At 36.6% G+C, this 18,984-nt stretch overlaps 1 protein-coding gene across 6 annotated transcripts in view; it reads right to left on the bottom strand.

Annotated features, from left to right (window-relative positions):
- spegb (striated muscle enriched protein kinase b) overlaps positions 1 to 18,984 on the bottom strand; it is an 80,915-nt gene that overhangs the window by 54,430 nt on the left and 7,501 nt on the right. For 2 of the 6 annotated variants that reach the window (XM_084122721.1, XM_084122720.1), the window contains exon 1: positions 3,506 to 3,982. The exons of the other annotated variants lie outside the window; for them this stretch is intronic. Coding sequence is in view for 1 of the 2 variants with exons in the window: in XM_084122720.1 (XP_083978846.1) it covers positions 3,506 to 3,538 (33 nt within the window). In the remaining variant the exon portion in view is untranslated. Of the gene's footprint in view, positions 1 to 3,505; positions 3,983 to 18,984 lie in introns of those variants that run through there. 6 annotated transcript variants of the gene reach the window in all.

Here is an 18,984-nt window from a genome sequence, read left to right as displayed (position 1 = left end):
AGAAATGTCAATTATCACTTTAATACTTAAATTACTACTGAACAATATTATAAAATGGTTAAATCCACCAAAAATGATCAAGTTTACCTAATATACTTGTGTGCTCAGAAGATTATATAAGCAACAAGCTAAAACTAAATCCTATTGAAACTTTAAGTAGACAGCTCTCTAGGTTTAAGAACAGAGCTATAAAATGTTATTAAAAAAAGTCATTAGTTGACACCAAAACACCATAAGCTGTGTGAAACAGGGCTGCTTTTGTTATCTGTTTCTAGCCACTCTATTTGTCCAGACAAAAACCTCTAAGCCCCGTTGGTCAGCACCTTGGAGAGCTCCAATTATTTTTCTTGTCAGCCCACACCACAGGCATTCACACTGGATGAATCAAACCTCTCTGGGCAACCGCTCTGGATGATTTGATGCATAATTTTTTACCTTCTTGGTCATCAGGTAATTTGTATGTTGCCAGGTTAGCACAGGTTAAGGTGTGATGGATGCTGCCAGGCACTATTTAATCTTGTTTGCGGTATCTGCTTTCTGCTCTAACTCCACTCTTTCAGCCCTGAGGCAGTGGGCTATTTCAATCTCACCCGGTCTGACTTTTCATTACTCTTGCCAATGCAGCAAGTGAATCACTTCACACCTTAAGAAACACAGCTCTCTCAGCTACCCGTTGGGTTCCTTAATGCTTGTGAGTCAGTAGGGCAGGTTTAGAAAGAACGGTGGGAGCTCACGTGATTCATGACCCCGTCTACACTGCCAACTTGGTGTATGGTAACTGTATTGATATTACTCAAACGTTCTGGTTAAAATTTTGTTCTAAACTTCAAAAACCATGTCACTAAACATGTCAGCCATGGTAATCAGAGGTTTTACATTCATGGTCATGGCCATGGTCAATTTCTACAAGGAACAAGGTCAGAAAAACAACAACTTTTAGCTTGACACTGGAGCAGTACCTTCAATGGTACACATTTGTGCCTTATTCACTGTATTCACTTAAGAACTGATTATTAATTAACTACCTGTACTTAGTATAAGGTTAGCATTAGGTTATGTTTACACTTTCAAGTGGTATAAGACTAAAAATTCAAGATATAAAGATTGTTAAACAAAATAACCGTCAGCAACTGGTCGTCTTTCTGTGTTCATATACTAAATTTGATTGATCTTGTCTTCCCTGCATACATTTAATCATTTATAGCCACACTGCACAATGACTATAACTGTCTGAAATCAAATGCAACTGCCTTGCTGCCTCTCTATCCAGTCAGTCAATTTACAGACGGCATTTTTGTATGAAGGCATCTATTAAGAAAACTGAGGCAGGCTTCTGAGGCAAAACGCCATGTCTAATGGTCTAGAACAAATTCAAATGGGGTTTAGAGAAAACCAAGCCAATATTTAAGTGACTAAAATGCTTATTTCTCTGTAGAAATATAATCGATAAATTGGCATTGTTCGCACCATTAGACACCATTTTCATTGTTTCCACCAAGCGCCAAACCACTTGCACATGATTGTGAGATATCGGTAGTGAAGTATATATCTAGGATTCTATCAACAACAAAAAAAATGTGTCAAATAGATTATGCAAAAACTGAATTCAAATATCTCCGTACACCGCCTGCAAAAGCAGACCTTTTCAAGTTTTGGAAACAGCCTGTATGTTGAATCTGTACTGTGCAGCACACAGCAATCAAGATGTCTGCTGAGTGTCATAATGATGGCAAAGTGTTACAGTCTTATTAAAAAAAGAAACAAAATACCACCTAAGCTTCTTTTGCTGCCTCGCAAGCATTGGTATATAATTCAGGAAATGTGAATCTAGTTATCTTTAGTTCTTTAAGCAGCAATGGGATATGCTATCTCCCTAAAACACATCAAATGAAGGAATGAAATAATTACATATTATTCACAAGACATGATAGAAACTGAAACTACCATTTAGCCTAGATCTGAAACTATGACTCAGCCACCTGTTAGGTATCTGTCTGGTCTCTAAGCTTCATCTCTGCCCCATCCACCCGCTTGTCTCCGTCTGCAGACTAAGATCCAATTATTTTTTTCTTTTACCCATCCCCCTCTCCTCTCCTTCACACCCACTTTTCCTTTCATCTTCACAAGGATTCCTATCAGCCTGAGCCTATATAAGTAAGAGCTCGTCCTGCTCTCACCTCCTCTCACCCGTAAAATGTCACAATGACATATTGTCAAAAGGAGGATACTTTTATGCACTTACAGCCAATGGCAAAGTGATGGTGTGCAGATTGCTCATTTTCACTTTATGGCCATCCAGGGAGGGGGACAAGGATTGCATTTTGACCTGACTCTGTCTATATACGAAGCAAAGAACACAAATAACTGATCATTTCTAAGCCAAACAAACCTAAATATTAGTAAATTTTGCTATTTAAAAGGATAGTTCACCCAAAAAAACGAAAACTATCATTATTTACCCACCCTAATGTTGTTCAAAACTGTATGCATTTCATTTTGTACAGAATACAAAGAACACTGAACCCCAATGACTGTTATTGTATGGACTCATATGGACTTTTGTGTTCCACAGAAGGATGCATTATTGAAATAAGATGAGGATTAACCTGATGGACAATAACGGTACAGAATATCATAGAGATTTGAGGTGGTGAGCTCTTTTGACTTGGACCAGTAAGTAGCCCCTAGCAACCACCTAGCAACACACTAAAAGCACCTTAGCAACCGCACAGCAATGCCTCGGGATTAGAATTTCAACAGACATCTAGTTCTGGAGCACAATAACAACCTGCTAATGTGTGCTGCTGTTAAGCTACAGTATTTACTGAATGTAGTAAATAAAAAAGTAGATATGTAATAATTTTAGTTGATGGTTTTGCTGTAACAATCTCCCTGTTAATGCAGTGAAGTGTGAGGTAGCCAAATTTACGATCCCACAGATCCCTAGAAATATGCATCAGGGGAAAATCAGTTGCTGCTACAAGCATTTCTGTTTTATTGCTCTTGGACAAGAAAACCTATATGCTGACTTGCCATATTTCTTCTGTACTGGTGCAAAATTTAACAATATGACTCATGACATATCCAATGCTGGTTCCAATATAAACATTTTCTATTATAAACAATATCTTGGATTTCCGACCCACTGAGAACCCCTTAAAAAATTGACAGCAAAGTACCCAGGAGGCTGTCATCTTTGTCTGGTTCCTAGCATAACCCAGAATGCATCAGAATATGATAGAGTTTAATGAGTCGTGGACGTTCACCTATTCAGCTCTAATCATCCTCACACAATTAGCCAGATTGGTGCCGTTTGTTTACAAGAAAAGGGTGGGGCGCAGGAGTGAATAAGCGCTAACATCCCTAAAGGAGGGAATTGGGTCAAGCCTCCCTCAGACGGAGCTCACTGAATGACAAAACCCCAAACATATGGGTCAAACTCAAACTCCCAGTCAGTTATGAGTCAACATGCAAGGCAAGACAAATAAGGCATGCAACAACTCACCTGAAAGCGTTTCTTGGACCAGATTTTCTTCATGGCTTGGAGTAATCCTGGTCTTTTGTTGCGTGTAAGCGAGGTGGGAGTGACGTTCTCTGGGAGCTGGGGATTCACGGTCAGACCCGGTGGTGCCCTGATCGTATTGGTAGCATGATCTGAATCCAGCTTGGACTGCTGAAAAAGCCACTCAAGAAAGGAAACGTACCTAACTGACTGGCAATTCACCTGCTGTAATTTCTCTGAGAACAAAAGTTCTTTCTCAAAAACTTGATTTTTCTGAGCATGCTCCCTAAAAACTAAATTTTGTATTATAAAGTTGTTCTGCTGCAGGTATTGCGCTGTCGTTCTTTCAGCTTAGGCAGCGGCTCGAACTAATACCAGAATAAAATATAAAAAAAACATTTGAGAAAAATGAACCTCAGTAGACAGCACCCCCTCAGTGCTTCAGGATTCCCAGTGGCAAATTATCAGAGCTTGCTCTAAACCATCGTGTTGACCAATAAGAACGCAGAATAATAAACCCAGCCAGCAGCAGCGAGCAAAATATTGTGTGTGTGGAGAGGTAAGCAGAGAGCGAGCGAGCGAGCGAGCAAGAGAGAGAAATCACTAGCCTGCACCGTCTTGGGGGAAGGGAGGGGAGAAGACAAAAAGAGAGAGAGAGGAAAGAAAAAAAGAGACAGAATGAGTAAGAGAGAAAGAATGAGTCAGTCAGTCCTATCGAGTCTTGCACTGAGGGATGCCAGTTGGCAAATCCTTTTTCATGTCCCGTTTTGCTTTTTCCCCCCTTTTCCCCCCTTTTCCCCCCTTTTCTCCCCCTCACTTTTCTCGTTCTGTTGTGCACCGAGGCTGAACACATCTCTCCTGCCCAGCAGCAGAAGCAGTCGGGAGTCTCCTCACCCACTGCCTTCGTTTCATATTCAGGATCAATGCCTGTGACGTCAGAGCAGCCTCCAGTCGATGGTGCCTTTTTGCAACCCACCATTGGCATATTTTAAAAATAACTTTAACATTTTTGTTTCCTCGTCTTTTTTACCCCCAAGGTACAGGTGGGTGGCATGAACAAAATCTATAAAATGACTAGGGATGCACCGAAATGAAAATTCTGGACCAATTAAATATTATCTTGGAAACGCCAAACATTGCAAAACGTCAACGTCAGTGAGCCAATAAGCATGCAGCATGATTGGCTGAGACGAGGCATCAAGGAAAAACACTAGTTTACGCCGGTTACGCCCAGAGACGTGAGTCACACGTGAGGCTGTAGTGTGTAAGCGTCCCAACCTCCATAGATGTAAAAAATGTAGAAAAGATCAAAAGTGTGGCTACATTTCACCCGGCTCGATGCCAAGAGTGCGCGAAGCAATATTTGAGACAAGATAACTGCTACCGAGACCAGCAACACGACAAATCTGATGAAGCACTTGACAGTGCACAGAATAAACTTAAGAGCAGAAAGATGCTCCGTCTTCAACTGCAAGAAGAACTGGAGCGCGTCACAAATTAACCGAAACTAAGGCTACTTGCTAACTACTTGCTACTTGCTAAGGCTACTTAGGAAACAAACTGAAATAGGCTACTTGCCTGAAATAGGCTACTTGCCTCACAGACATGAGAAATAAGCATATAGAAAGCTTGAAATGTCTACTTTTAAACTAACCAATTAGAATCGAAAACAAATACTCTCTGATTATGTAATCCAAATGAAAGGTGTATTTCTCTACGCGCACGTTCACTATACTGCGAAAAAGTCAGCAACGTCAACTTCATCTTTGCAACAAACACTGACTCAGAAAACACTAGTTTATTAAAAAACAATTATAAAGTCTCTTTGCTATTTTTTCCCAGACACATTTTCAGGTAATGTGTAATGTAATCTTGTTAAAATGGATTTCATAAAATTGGTATTGAAAAAAGTATCATTTAGGAACCGGTATCGAAGTTAAGGTATCATATTGGTATCGAAACATTTTTACGATACCCAGCCCTATCCATACAATGTGGAATTTTGCACAAAAGATTTCTCCACACAGATTTTGCAATGGGTTCAAGCTGGTCACATGCACTGACCATCAGAAACCTGCTTGGTTTGAAAGTGACTTCTATGTGAGCCGTTTCATACAATGCTACTACAAGACAACAGACCTTTTTGTCAATGAAGTTTCAATTGTGCTGCTAACTTACCCTGTCATGAACAATATGTCATAACACCCAATGAATTCCTTAAAGTCTTCTGTTTGTATCTTTTTTAAATACTTACTGTACATTTTACACATAGATACTGGCATGCTAGCCTATTTGCACGCCTCTATGCAAACTTACCCTACACTATTTACTAAATAAATTAAATAAATATAGATCAGCACCTTACACCGCAACTCAATCTTGATCTTGACTTGGTTGGGACATGTCATACTCTGTATTTGACATTATTCCACATTTCGTCATTCCTCTGACCTGAAATATCGTAAAGCAGACCTTCCAACTGATAGCTGCAGGAATATATCTACCACGGTATAAATGATATATCAGTACGTATACTGTTGTGTAGTGTATCGTCATGCAGCAGAGCCCTAGCTCAAGATGTCTACTCATTCCTCTCTCATTTCCCTCTGCAATAGTTCAAATTAAATTATGTATTTAAGTTTATTAAAAGGTTTATTAGAATTTGCATCCCTTGGACAGAAATCAAATATATTTAATGAGAAGACTGAGGCAATCATGTGCAGCTTTAGATTTGCATAATGAACTCATGAATTATAGAGTCTCGCACCTGCGATGTTAGCAAAGGGGGTCAGGGAGGCACATTGATTTTGAGCTCTTTAATTTCACGAAAGCACATGATCCATAACTATACTACCAATACAGCAGCAAAGTGTATGTCGTACAACAAAAACACGCTAGAAAAGACATTGAGAAACAGATTGTGGTCTATGTGGCCATTGAAATGGATTGCCATTTTTCATAGCTAAAGTGCTCTCAGGCCGAAGCCTGCTGAGGCAGAACATCAAGGGGGTTGTGAGAGAGCCAGACACCCGAAAAATCCCCTTATTCGTTCTCATTAGCGGTCACTGCTTGTGTTTATAATGACCCAGGTGGATGGTTGCCATCCTACATTCCTGTTGTGTTGTCCACACCTGGGTCCTTTTGTTCTATTGCATTGCATGTTAAGCCAACATGCATATAATACAAACAGATGACTGAGAAGAGAAAATGGTGCACAAAAAAACATTAACTACATATAAAAGGATAATGCACATAAAACTGGAATAAAACTGATAATGCACATTTCACTGAAAAACAACTTAAAACTTAACTTGTAATTTGTTTACAACCACCTTAATGTTTATTAGTTTAGTTGATCAGTCATGAAACATAATTATTCTGTTTTAAGTTAATTTTGATGTCAAAATCAGCCCTATTTATATTCACAAGACACATTCCTTATCAAACTGCCTCAAACAACATTCATTTTCATCTGTTATCACAAATCCCTCTTATTTTTCTTCCCATTTTAAACCCCCTCTTTCCATGATATCAATCAAATCCTGATGTATAAATGTCCGTTTTACGCAGAAATACATCAGATAACAAAAGTGTATAATTGGTTAGAATTGGAATTGGATGCAATATATTACATTTTTTATTTATCTGTATTAGCCAATATCGTATATCAAATTGTGCATGTAACATTTAGATTAACTACACCATCATAATTTAGCGCACAGTCAATCTTTAATAAAACTAATTTAGGTTTAGATTGTTAACATTGTAATAAACAAAGCTTTTACAGGATACACGTACACTAATATTTAAAAGTTTTGGGCCAGCATGATTTTTTTTTTTTAGAAAAATGTATACTTTTATTTAGCGAGGATGGTTTAAATTGATTAAAAGTAACAGTTAAGACATTTATAATGTTTATAAAAAGTTTTATTTCAAATAAATGCTTTTCTTTTACTTTCTAACTTTCTATTCATCAAAGAATCCCACAAAAATATTAAGCAGCACAACGGTTTTCAACATTGATAATAATAAGAAATATTTCTTTCACAGGAATAAATTACAGTTTAAAATATAAAACAGTTTGTTTATTGTAATAATAATAATAATATTTCACAACATTACTGTTTTTACTGTATCAAATAAATGCAGCCTTGGTAAGCATAAGAGATACATTTCAACAACATTTCCAGCCAAAAAAAATAGATACCACGTTTTTATCGATACTTTTAAATGGCAGTGTATACTAATACATTTGTAACATCTCAAGTTGAGTAAATGGAACGTTAATGCAACATTGATGGATAAGAATTAACAATGAACAATGGTATTTTTATAAATCAACATTAGCCTAGATTAATAAATACTGTAAAATAACAGTTGGTTCATGATACCTGATGCATTTACTAATGTTAACAAATTGAATAATATCAGAATAGTGATCAGTTTATCAGTATCAGCCAAAACATTTTTTTAAATTGTTGCATCCCTAGATGGAATGGTTTTTTATGTTGACTTTCAAACTGATTTTCTCAGATGTGAGGTGCTTGTTCTGTTTCAATGATGTGAACAGCAGTGTTACAAACTAGATTGCCAATTGACCTAGTCTCATTCTAAACACATTTTCTGTGTCTCTTTCTTCTGACTCTCTCTTTATCCATCTCTTCAGCCCTTGCTCTCTTTCTGACAGACAGTGGTCAATATCTGCAGGACCTTTACAGCTCTCTCTTTTCCTTGTTTCATGGATCTCATCGATCGGTCTTAAGAACAATTATAAGGCTCAGCTCTGTTCCACCTGGTGTCACAAAACTGACACACACATTTGTGTTGTTTTCAGCTGTAAAACTCCCACATACCTCACTGACGCTAGCCGAGACATGAATCATGTTGCTGAATGCAAATTGTTCTGATTTAGGCCACTAGTGGAGGGGTCACTATGATGACTAAGATCCAAAAATGGTTTAGATTACACACATTTACTAGACTAAAAACAATAAGCTTTGTAACTTATTAAGCTTTGTCAATTATATATAAACACAAGGCGTTTTTTATACACTAAGCACCACCCCATACACTACCATTCAAAAGTTTGAGGTTTTAAAGAAATTAAAGGGATAGTTCACCCAAAAATGAAAATTCTACCATTAATTACTCACCCTCATGTCGTTCCAAACCTGTAAGACTTTCGTTCATCTTTGGAACACAAATGTAGAGCTTTCTGTCTCTCCATTGGCAGCAAATACCACTATGTCGCTTCAAAAAGTTCATAAAGAGATTGTAAAACTAATCCATATGAATTGAGCGGTTTAATAAAACAAACTGAATAAACACTTTGACATTGAACCAAAGGGAGGCAGAACTGTAGTGTGATTGCATCTCGTTCCAGTTTGTTTTCCAGGATGACTCATTTTAGCACTTTCAAAGAACAGCCACTTTGAGTATCAGACAGGCTGTCTTGCAAACTCTTCACTCATAGCTGCAATCGCCCAGCGGGCAGTGAAATAATGGCTTCCTATCTTAATGTGAATGGCGCACTATACCGAGTCAGAGTTATGTAAAAGTGATTAAAGCAAGCAGCGATTGTCCTCCAGGAGTCAGTCCCTCCAGTAAGGGACCAAGTTCCCACTACACATACACGGTTAGATCAGCAGGGTCTCCTATTCCCCTCTCCCCGGGGGAACCATCTAATGAAATGTGGAGCAATTCCAGAAGCCCTACAAGCAAAGTGTAATAACCCAAACGACTCTATTTAACAAGAACAAGTCACATAAATCACAGGGCCTGGGCACTTCTGCAGAACATTTACGTGTGTGCTTGTGATGGGAGTCACACAAAGAAAGATCAGGCTAAAATGAAAAGTTATTTACTCATTTGTTTTATGAAACAAAATGAATTGTTCAGAAGCATCTGAGTGGGCGTGTGCTCCGTCAGTTTGAATGGGCATGAATTGATCAAACAGAAGTGCAGACATTATGCCTTCTTTTGTGTTTCAGAGAAGAAAGAAAGTAATGCTGTGGTGTGTTAATGATGACAATTTTCATTTAAACTTGTCATGGCCCAGACATGTCTAATGAAGGATGGAGCAAGACACGTCATGTCTTCAACTGTGCTGCGCTGTGCATACAGCAGAGCAGCATAATTTATTAATCCAAGACACACACAATCTGCAGTTAAAAAGCCTTCTGCCTCTCTGAACACAAATTTATTTGCAACATGCCAGGCTGCAAGAAGAGACTGTATGTAACTGGGGTGAGATAACACTGAAAAGAGGAGACCAGGAAAATGCAGAGATATCTCAAACAAACAAAAAAGTACTGTGGCAGTACCATAATATTGGATATATATTGCACTCTGATATGTACCATGATTCTGAATGATGATGAGTAGGTAATCATTTTTTGTCCCTTTTAAGTCCCTTATTCTCACAAAGGCTGCATTATTTGATCAAGAAATACAGTAAAATTATGTGAAATATTACTACAATTTAGAATGACTGTTTTCTATTTTAATATATTTTAAAAATGCAATTTATTCCTTTGATGGTAAAACTGAATTTTCAGCCTCAATACTAGTGTCACATGATCCCTCAGAAATCATCTAATATGCTGATTTGTTGCTCAAAAATTATTATCAATATTGAAAACAGTTGTACTTCTTAATATTTCCAAGCTTGGCATTACCATAATATTATGCCGAAACTGACATTATTAAGATAAAAAAAATAATGTATGCTTTTTTTAAAAAGCTGTAAGCAATTTCATCCATTAAAAAAAAAAAAAAAAAAAAAGTGATAACTACCTCCACCTCTAAAAAATTTTTTTTGTTTGTTGTTTACAGACGGCTTGAATTCCTCTTACTTTTCGACCTCTCAGCTGCACATTATCAGTGTGGTTGTAATAAATGCTACTGTTTAGTAAATTATGTGCTTTTTCAAGTCTGTGAGATTTTTTTTTTTATGGGGTCACGTGAGGGTGTTGATGTTTACACTGACAAATCTCTCAAACAAACAACGTAATAAGAGCACCATGAAGATAAAGAGCCTGTTCTCCACTGCAGAATGGCAGCAAACCACAGCAGATGGTTCTCTCTCAGCCTGCATGTGCCTCGCAGACACTGCAAAAAAAAAAGGTCGAAGCAAATCTGGCTTAATCATCCTTTACAGTAACTGAAGCTGGGAGGTTAATGTGCTGAGTGCTAAGGAAATGGTGTGTTGATTGTGGATGGTTTTCCTTTACAACAAGCAAACCAGAGTCCAGTCATCTTGGATGATGATGATGATGATGATCGGGAAGTACCCACAAACAGTGTATTTGACACAGCTGCAGATGGTGGTTAACCAAGAAGATTTACTGGCCATGAAACTGTATGGAATGAAACATTTTCATACAATGAAATTCAAATGGCATCCAAAGATTTTGTGACGTCATTGACTTTCATCGTATGGAATTTTTTGGATGAAGTATCCCTTTAACACTATTTTTATAAACATACAGTACATATGACAACAAAATATAGTTGTTTTTTCTCCCCCTGACACAAAAATGTTCCAAAACATTGTGATTTTGTTTCTCCAATTTCCGTTTTGGTGATTTAGTACAAGTAATATTCATGTATCGCCACATGGGGTTCTAGAGGGGAAAAAAACTACTTTCTAGGCATTCTAGATTATAAAATGTCCACTTAAGTGAAGACAACCATTGCAACAGATGTTTTCATCAGTACACGATTTGATTTGAATCGCTCATGTCACATATCTGCAAGAGACAGATGTTCTTCCAATTTGAGTTAAAACATCAACTGTTGCAGTTCCTAATAAAGTTCCCAGCCAACCAGCGAATACCTCTGTTCTATTTACTGCCCATATCTAATTTTTACTCACATTTGGTGTTTGGCGAGGGTTAATTTTGGACTTTGGACACGAGCACAGACTGATATGTGATATTCATATACTTGTGCCCAAGAGGAAAACAGCAAGGGCATCCAAACTAACCAAGAAATCAAAAAGAAATCAACTGTGTGTAAACAACAACTGCAACTAACCAGATAATACAATTTATACAGTATAAAAGTGCAACCAACCATATAGCCTAATCATGCACAGATAGCAAAAAAAGAAAAAGAGATTAACTTATAAAAAGGAGAAAAATTCCCCACATATTTTGTTGAATTCAGAGGACATGTGTCCAATCAAACTCTATAGCATTTTGGTGGACATGGAAAACCTGTGAGACATGCACTCATTCTCAAAACACCAACTAAATGCTTTGGGCTGATCATACCGTTTTATACAGTAGATTTGCTGGAGTTTTTAATACCGTAATTACTGATATGATAACATTCTAAATTTCAGTATTTAATTTTATGATCTACATTTTTTACTTTTTTTTACTTTTTTAAAAAATTTCTAGCTTCAGTGTTCACTTGCATGAATTATATTTTCCACATTCAATGTGAAAAGCACTTGTCAAGCAGCCATGATGTGAGACTGACACCTCCAGCTGACGCCCTCGAAAACACTTAGCCTCCATTTTCTGCCTTCCTCTCCTCTCTTCTGTCTGACTCTAAGCCCACTTCACTTGCTCCTTTGCTGCTCATGACTCTTATTTCTAATTTTCCCTGTTTCCTTATCCCCACAGATCCCATCTCTCTTTCTCTGCAGTTACAAAGAGCAGTATATACTAGTGCAAATCCATTATTTAGTTCCTGTGGGTGGAGTTTGCAAGATCAATAAGCAATTCTATCACACTAGCCAACATGTATACTTCAGAAAAAGCATAAATTTTGATGCCGACTGCCTGGCCTGGCCTGGCCTTCCAACTTCCATTGTAAATGCCTTACTGTAACTTCAAATTTAGCCTTTTTTTCTCTTTTTTAGCCTGTAAGGCTTATTTTCTGTGATTATTGAAGCTGGAACATTCATTTAAAGCTCCTTTGCACTAGCTGATCCATCTTGCGCATCTATCATCCAATAAGAGCAGTCCTGACGCTGACGTAAACGCATAATGGAAAAGTGCTAATAAAATTTACAGACAAAATTTAGCCTGTGTTTCATCTCTCTGTCTGCCTGAGCTCACAGACATTATTCTCTTCTGTCCATTAAAGGAGACATTTGTTTTGGCTCAAGTCACATTAGCCCTTTGCCAGAAACAATGCAGTCTACCTAACCTTGTTGCCACTTATTGATAGGATACAGTAGAAAAGAACAGAATATGATGATGGAAACAGAATCAGGAAATGATGCAAGCTAGAGTCTGGTAGGCCACAGCAATATATATATATATATTATACATACATGCATACATAATATATATATATTTTTATATATATATATATATATATATATATATATATATATATATATATATATATATATACATACATACACATGTGTAAACACTGTATAAGATCCTAAAGATCCTCAATTTTTTTGAATTGTAACACTGCTAATCTTGTTGTTTGTATTTGTTTCCTCATTTGAAATCCATTTAAGACAAAAGCTTCTTCTAAATGATTAAATGTAAATTGAGATCAACCCTCAAAGACTGTGGAATATTATATAAAGTTGGTTGACTGCTTATATTTCCATCACAACAGCAAACTAGCTGACTGACTGACTGACTAAAATGTTTATAACACTTTAAGACTCACTTCAGCACACTTTGACATCAGTTGTGTGTGTGTATGTGACTGTGCTTAAATATCATTCTCAGATCCAATCAGCATTAAGAAGAACGAGTTAAAAAAAAATCATACCAACTAAATCACCTGTCTAACACTTGAGGGACAGTTGCCCAAACTGGAAAGTGTATTTTTAAGCACTGCATCTGCCGTTCAATTCAAATGACGTGGAATGATGGGGTTTTGTTGCACTACAGGCTGAGAAACACAATGTTCCTTTTTCCCCAAAATTCCTGAGTGCAAGTTTTGTAACCTTTTCTATTCAGAGTAAAGCTTTTACCAATGCTAACCGATTTGGAATGAGGTAAATACAAAACACCCTGCAGAGTATGACGCACTAAGCCAGCAACAAAAAGCCATTGAGCAACAATGCAGTCAACACTGCAGATGCACTCAATACACTGAGCTCAGATTCAGGCTCTTAAGAGCATTATAGGAAGTGTCTGTGGATGCTGATAATGGCCGTTTGCTCTCTTAGGAGTCCTTTTAGCTTTACAGAGTGCTTTAACAAACAGAAAAGGACAATAGCAATTCTCAACGGTGTTAATCAGGTGGCAAATGCTACAAAATCGCATCAGAAACACAGAGATCCCCGGTCGGATGCCACCAAGCAACCAACAGATATTGTAGGTTCATAACGATTATGAAAACTATGGTAAAATATCATATAAGAGAGACCAGGGCAATTGTAACATGCAATATTTCTTCAATCACAAATAAGCTATAATGATGACACCGATTAGAAGTAGTTCGCGCTTTTGTATCATTTTGTAAAAAAATTATTTGGGATTTTTTTGGGGGTGATAAATAAAATAAGTATAAAATAAAAGTAGGTAAAAACCTTGAAGCAACAAATTACTTTATAAGCACAATTTTTTTTTTCAGAGAATATATTTCATGACTACGCTAGCATTATGCTTAAACAAGGAAATGCAACTTGTCAGTGCGGTAAGAAAAATTGATTTAGCATATATTATGAAAACAAGACAATTTTGCTTCAAGTGAATATACAGTATCTTGCTTTAAGCATGTGAGGAACAACATGCAAAACAAAATGATGAAGTGCACTTGTAAACACTATACAATTATTACACTATGCTATTCATCTATACAATGAAAACTGTATTTAAAGACTAAATCATGTTGAAAATGTAATTAACATTATTCTTGAGACTACTCTTCTCTGCTTTGGAACAATACATATTGTGAAAAGCACTCCAACTTAATTTAATTAAAATTAAAATGTTCTTGAGTCATCAGCTGATCAATTTTGCTTTAGCTAAATGGATTTACCACATTAAAAACAATTATAATAACCACGTCTTGTGCTTTAAACATGATTTCTGACAGTTTTATTACCAAATAAAAGCTAAATGTACTGTATTAAGCTCAATCAAGTAATAAAGCAACAGTTTTCTGTTGTTATTTAAGAAACAGTTAATACAATTTTTATTTATCATGTATTAAAATTAATATTTTGATACAGCCTTCCTCAGTGTAAATATTTTACCTGTACTTTAACTACTGGCGCATATGACAGTAAGCCTCACAGTCTGTGTCTGTAGTCTGAGTTATGAAGGAAAATATAAAATAAATAAATATAAATGAAAGAAAATATTAAAGAATCATCCCCTGTCTCCCCTGCCAAGAACAAAAGTGTGTGCTTCCTAAGGTATTGAGTCACCTCTGGAGCAGAGCAGTATTGTGGGATCTGTCTTAGACTGGCAGGGTTATTATGACTAGCGGTTGGGTGGGTGTTTGCAGGCTTTAATCTCTACTGACTTAAATTAGGAATTACCTCAAGCACATGACTTCACTGGAAGTCTGCACGTGACTCGCTCCGTGTCAGTCTCACTCATATGTGCACACATCTACACACACACACACCGCATGGGTGTTTATCCACACTCTGAAGGACAGCAACAACTGCAGCTCGCTTAGGGGAAGTCCCTGTCTTTCTGTGGCCGTCATACCACAGGCACGATCAAACTGAGATAATGACAGCCAGTCTGTAGGATTGACGCTACCGCAGTGATGATAAATCAAACCATCATACCAGATATCTGAAATGGACTGATACCTGCCCGATATGTTCATATCACGGCACTTCTCCAGCATTCATACATGCCTTAAACAGTGCACATCCTCAAGCTTCATCAATCTGTGCTGCAGGCTAAAGTCGTCATGAATAAAAGATGAGGTGGATGGACCCTGTGTCTCACTAGCCACTTAAATCAACATGTAGTTCACAGTCACAGCAGAGAAAGATACAGTAAATAAGACTGTATAGCGTTTCAGATGAGACTCCCCAGATCTGCCATTAAAAGGCTCATAAATGCATACTTTAGTTATAATAAGATATACTTAATTTGACTTAAATTAATTTGCAAAGTAGAAAACAAAAATCACAATCGACTGTTTTAATAAAACAGTAACAGCATAGTAAAATTACAAAAGACATTCAATAAATAACTACATTATTAATAATCAACTCTTTTGCATTATGCAGCATCACATCACATCACGTTGGTAATTGTAATTGTACATCATGTCAAGTCATCATTGCATGTTTCTGTTACAATACTACTAAAACTAAATAACTGTTTTCATATATATATATATATACTATATATATATATGTGTGTGTGTGTGTGTGTGTGTGTGTGTGTGTGTGTGTGTGTGTGAGTGTGTGTGTGTGTGTGTAATTCCTGTGATGGCAAAGCTGAATTTTATCTAATTATCTTTAGTATTCACATGATCCTTCAGAAAAGTAATTAAAAAATAACCAGCATTTATTTGAAATAGAAACCTTTTGTAACATTATAAGTGTCTCTACTGTCACTTTTGTTCAATAGAAAACATCCTTGCTGAATAAGAGAATTAATTTATTTAAAGTCCCACTGAAGTGCCTTGGAACGCGTCGCTTTGTATGATGCGTTGATGTAATTTCCACTGAAACAGGAAGCTAAGGCGGGACATATTAAATGGCTCCTCCCCTTTTTAAATAGCCAATAGCATTTAGTTTCCCTCACAGACTGCAAGTCACACTTGACAGCACCATGGAAGCGAATCCGAACGCTGATGAAACATTGGATTCAACAGTAGAGGTGTGAATAAATTCTATCCATTTCAATTTTAACCAATGTACAGTTGGAAAACGGAATAAAACTTGAGTGTTTGAGCAACCGAACACATCTCCAACCCATATTCCGTGTCAACACCGGTCACTTTGGCCAGGTGGTATTTATAGCATAGGGGGGCGGGACTCTTAAGATTCTAGAGAGCATTTGATTGGACAGAAGATGTGATGATAAGTTGAAGTCCACAGTGATGTCATAAAAATCTGTGATCCATTTTAGCAGAAGTGATGGACTGTAAGTTTTGAATGCATTTATCTCCTAAATGTGAATTTTGTCATTGTTTTGGAACACACCAGCTTATTCATAACCTTAAGGCTAACATATTCATACTAAAAGCTAAAACTTAAGTTTTGATTTCAGAGGGCCTTTAAAAAAAAATCTTTCTGACCCCAAACTTTTGAACAGTAGACTATTACTGCATAATTTCATTACAGCCAGCATTAACTGACGATCTTTCTTTTTCTATACATTCTGCAAGAGCATAATGTCTGTCAAGGAATAATATTTTTTCTGTCAAAAATAATAAAACCACACATTGATCCTCATTACACATTAAAACACCACACACACTTTGCTTTGAATTCAGGTCATCCAACCAGAATTTAAAGTTCAACATCTAGCGCCACATCTAGTGGGTTCAAATGTATAGGCTAAGAAAAACATTAAAATGCAACAACTTACATCATTGCATCTCATGCCTGACGCACACCAAACAAATGTTTTTGTTTTTGTTTTTGTTTTTTTCAAATTCGACAAATATAAAAAATTTTACTCTAATCTAATAATCTGACTGCCCTAGTCTCCTTAATTCGTCTGGCGTATCATTTCATCTCAAAGACTTGGTAGTGCACGCATTTGTGAAGTTTGAGATAGTCGTGATGCTGAGTAAAATGTAAAGATGCTGAGAATGCCTCAAAGCTTCTCAATGGCTTAACAATATCCCATATTTTTCCTTTTTGCCATTTACAGAGACAGGTGTGATATCTATATTTCTACTTATCTATTTCCTGTATACTATTTTAAAAAAAATAATAATTTACAGCATCAATAAGAACATTTCCAGACTCGTTGAATCATCTATACCACTAGTCATGTTCAGCACATTGCATCAACATCCATCACTTTTGATTTAAAAGATTCTCAACCCAGAGAACAATAGCACAGTATGGAACTGTATTAGTAATTTTGATTTGTTCCAGAAAGGGAGAGAGAGAAAAGAAAGATGACTCAATCCAATCCAAACCAAACGTGTGGTCACCATTACAAATCCTCAATCTTTCTTACATCATAAAACCTTAGATAACATGCCAGTGTGAAAAGGTCTAGACTGAAATACCACATGTCTTAAAAATGAAGAGATGTGGGGTGTTTATTTCTCTGTTGGCACCCAAAGCCCTTGCTTACTTTTTAAAACACTGGTGAGTCAGATGCTTTCATTCTTTCATCTTATACGCCCTAACACCCTAGAAGAACTACTGCCTCAAAGCAGTACCAAAAGATTAGGTAAGGCATTTGTGTCATGCTGAAAATTTTCAAATTTAGTAACAAATCAATACACATAACAGCATGAGCATGTTGTGTTTTATCACATCATTAACAAAGCTCTGAGGTGAGGTCATGCCAACTCTCTGCTACAAGCCAGGATTGAAATGAGATTACACAGAACATCATTATGGCTTTAATTAGATCAAGGACAAAAGCTCAGAGTTACAGTGGCATTATTTTGATGTTTCAGTGCAAGAGGTCAATGAAATGCCACAACAAAGCAATTGTACGCACACTTCACTACTGTAGATTGTGGCTTATTTTATAAAGCTTGTTGGAACAAGTATACACCCAGTGACAAAATTGGATTTAGCAAACACAGTAATATAACAATATATAAGAATGTAATATCGTCATAGTAATATGTAATAGTATTAAAGTGATAGTTCAACAAAAAGTGATATTTTATAAATTAGCCTAATTTATATGTTATAAAACTATTGATTAAACAAGTAGGCCTACACAAAATCGACAGCACTGAACTTAATTAAAATATATTATAATACAGATAGCTCACCCAAAAGCAAACATCTGTAAATATTTAATCATCTTTATGTTGAATGCTGTCAATGGAGCACAAAATTAGATTTTTATTCAATACAAAAAAATGTAAATAATGACAGATTTACATTTTTGGATGAACTATTTCTTTAAGAGTCTGTATACAACTTTAATTGGAGTTTACGGCAACAAAAAGCTTCAGCGGTGGCACATAAAAGTGCAACACCAGTGGTTTGTTAAAACCACCCACTTGCTAAAGGCCAGTGAGAAGCTAAGCACAAAGTAAACAAGATGCTTTTAAGAAAATTAAAATCAGTGGATCATCATTAAGTGTTAATGTAAATGGCATTTAAAAGAAAGGAAAACTGTCACAAAGAGCAGAGGAAATGGGCTTTCTAGCAATGCAGAATGTCGCCAATAGCAGATTGGAAAAGCAATAACGTTTTAGTGCAGCCTGAGGGATGTTTCATCTCATCAGAATCACTACACATGAAAGCAGAATAAATGCATATTAACTCAGTTTATTCTAATGCACTGAATTAGTCTTTTGCATTTGGTATTGATTAATTTCCACCTACGAGTAATGCAACAACACAACCTCTCAGCTGGACAAAGAAAAGC

The sequence above is a fragment of the Abramis brama genome, assembly GCF_963993115.1.
Source record: "Abramis brama genome assembly, chromosome: 8".
Taxonomy (NCBI): Eukaryota; Metazoa; Chordata; class Actinopteri; order Cypriniformes; family Leuciscidae; genus Abramis; species Abramis brama.
The sequence above is the reverse complement of the archived record's forward strand: the minus strand, read 5'-3'. Positions and strand labels throughout refer to the sequence as shown.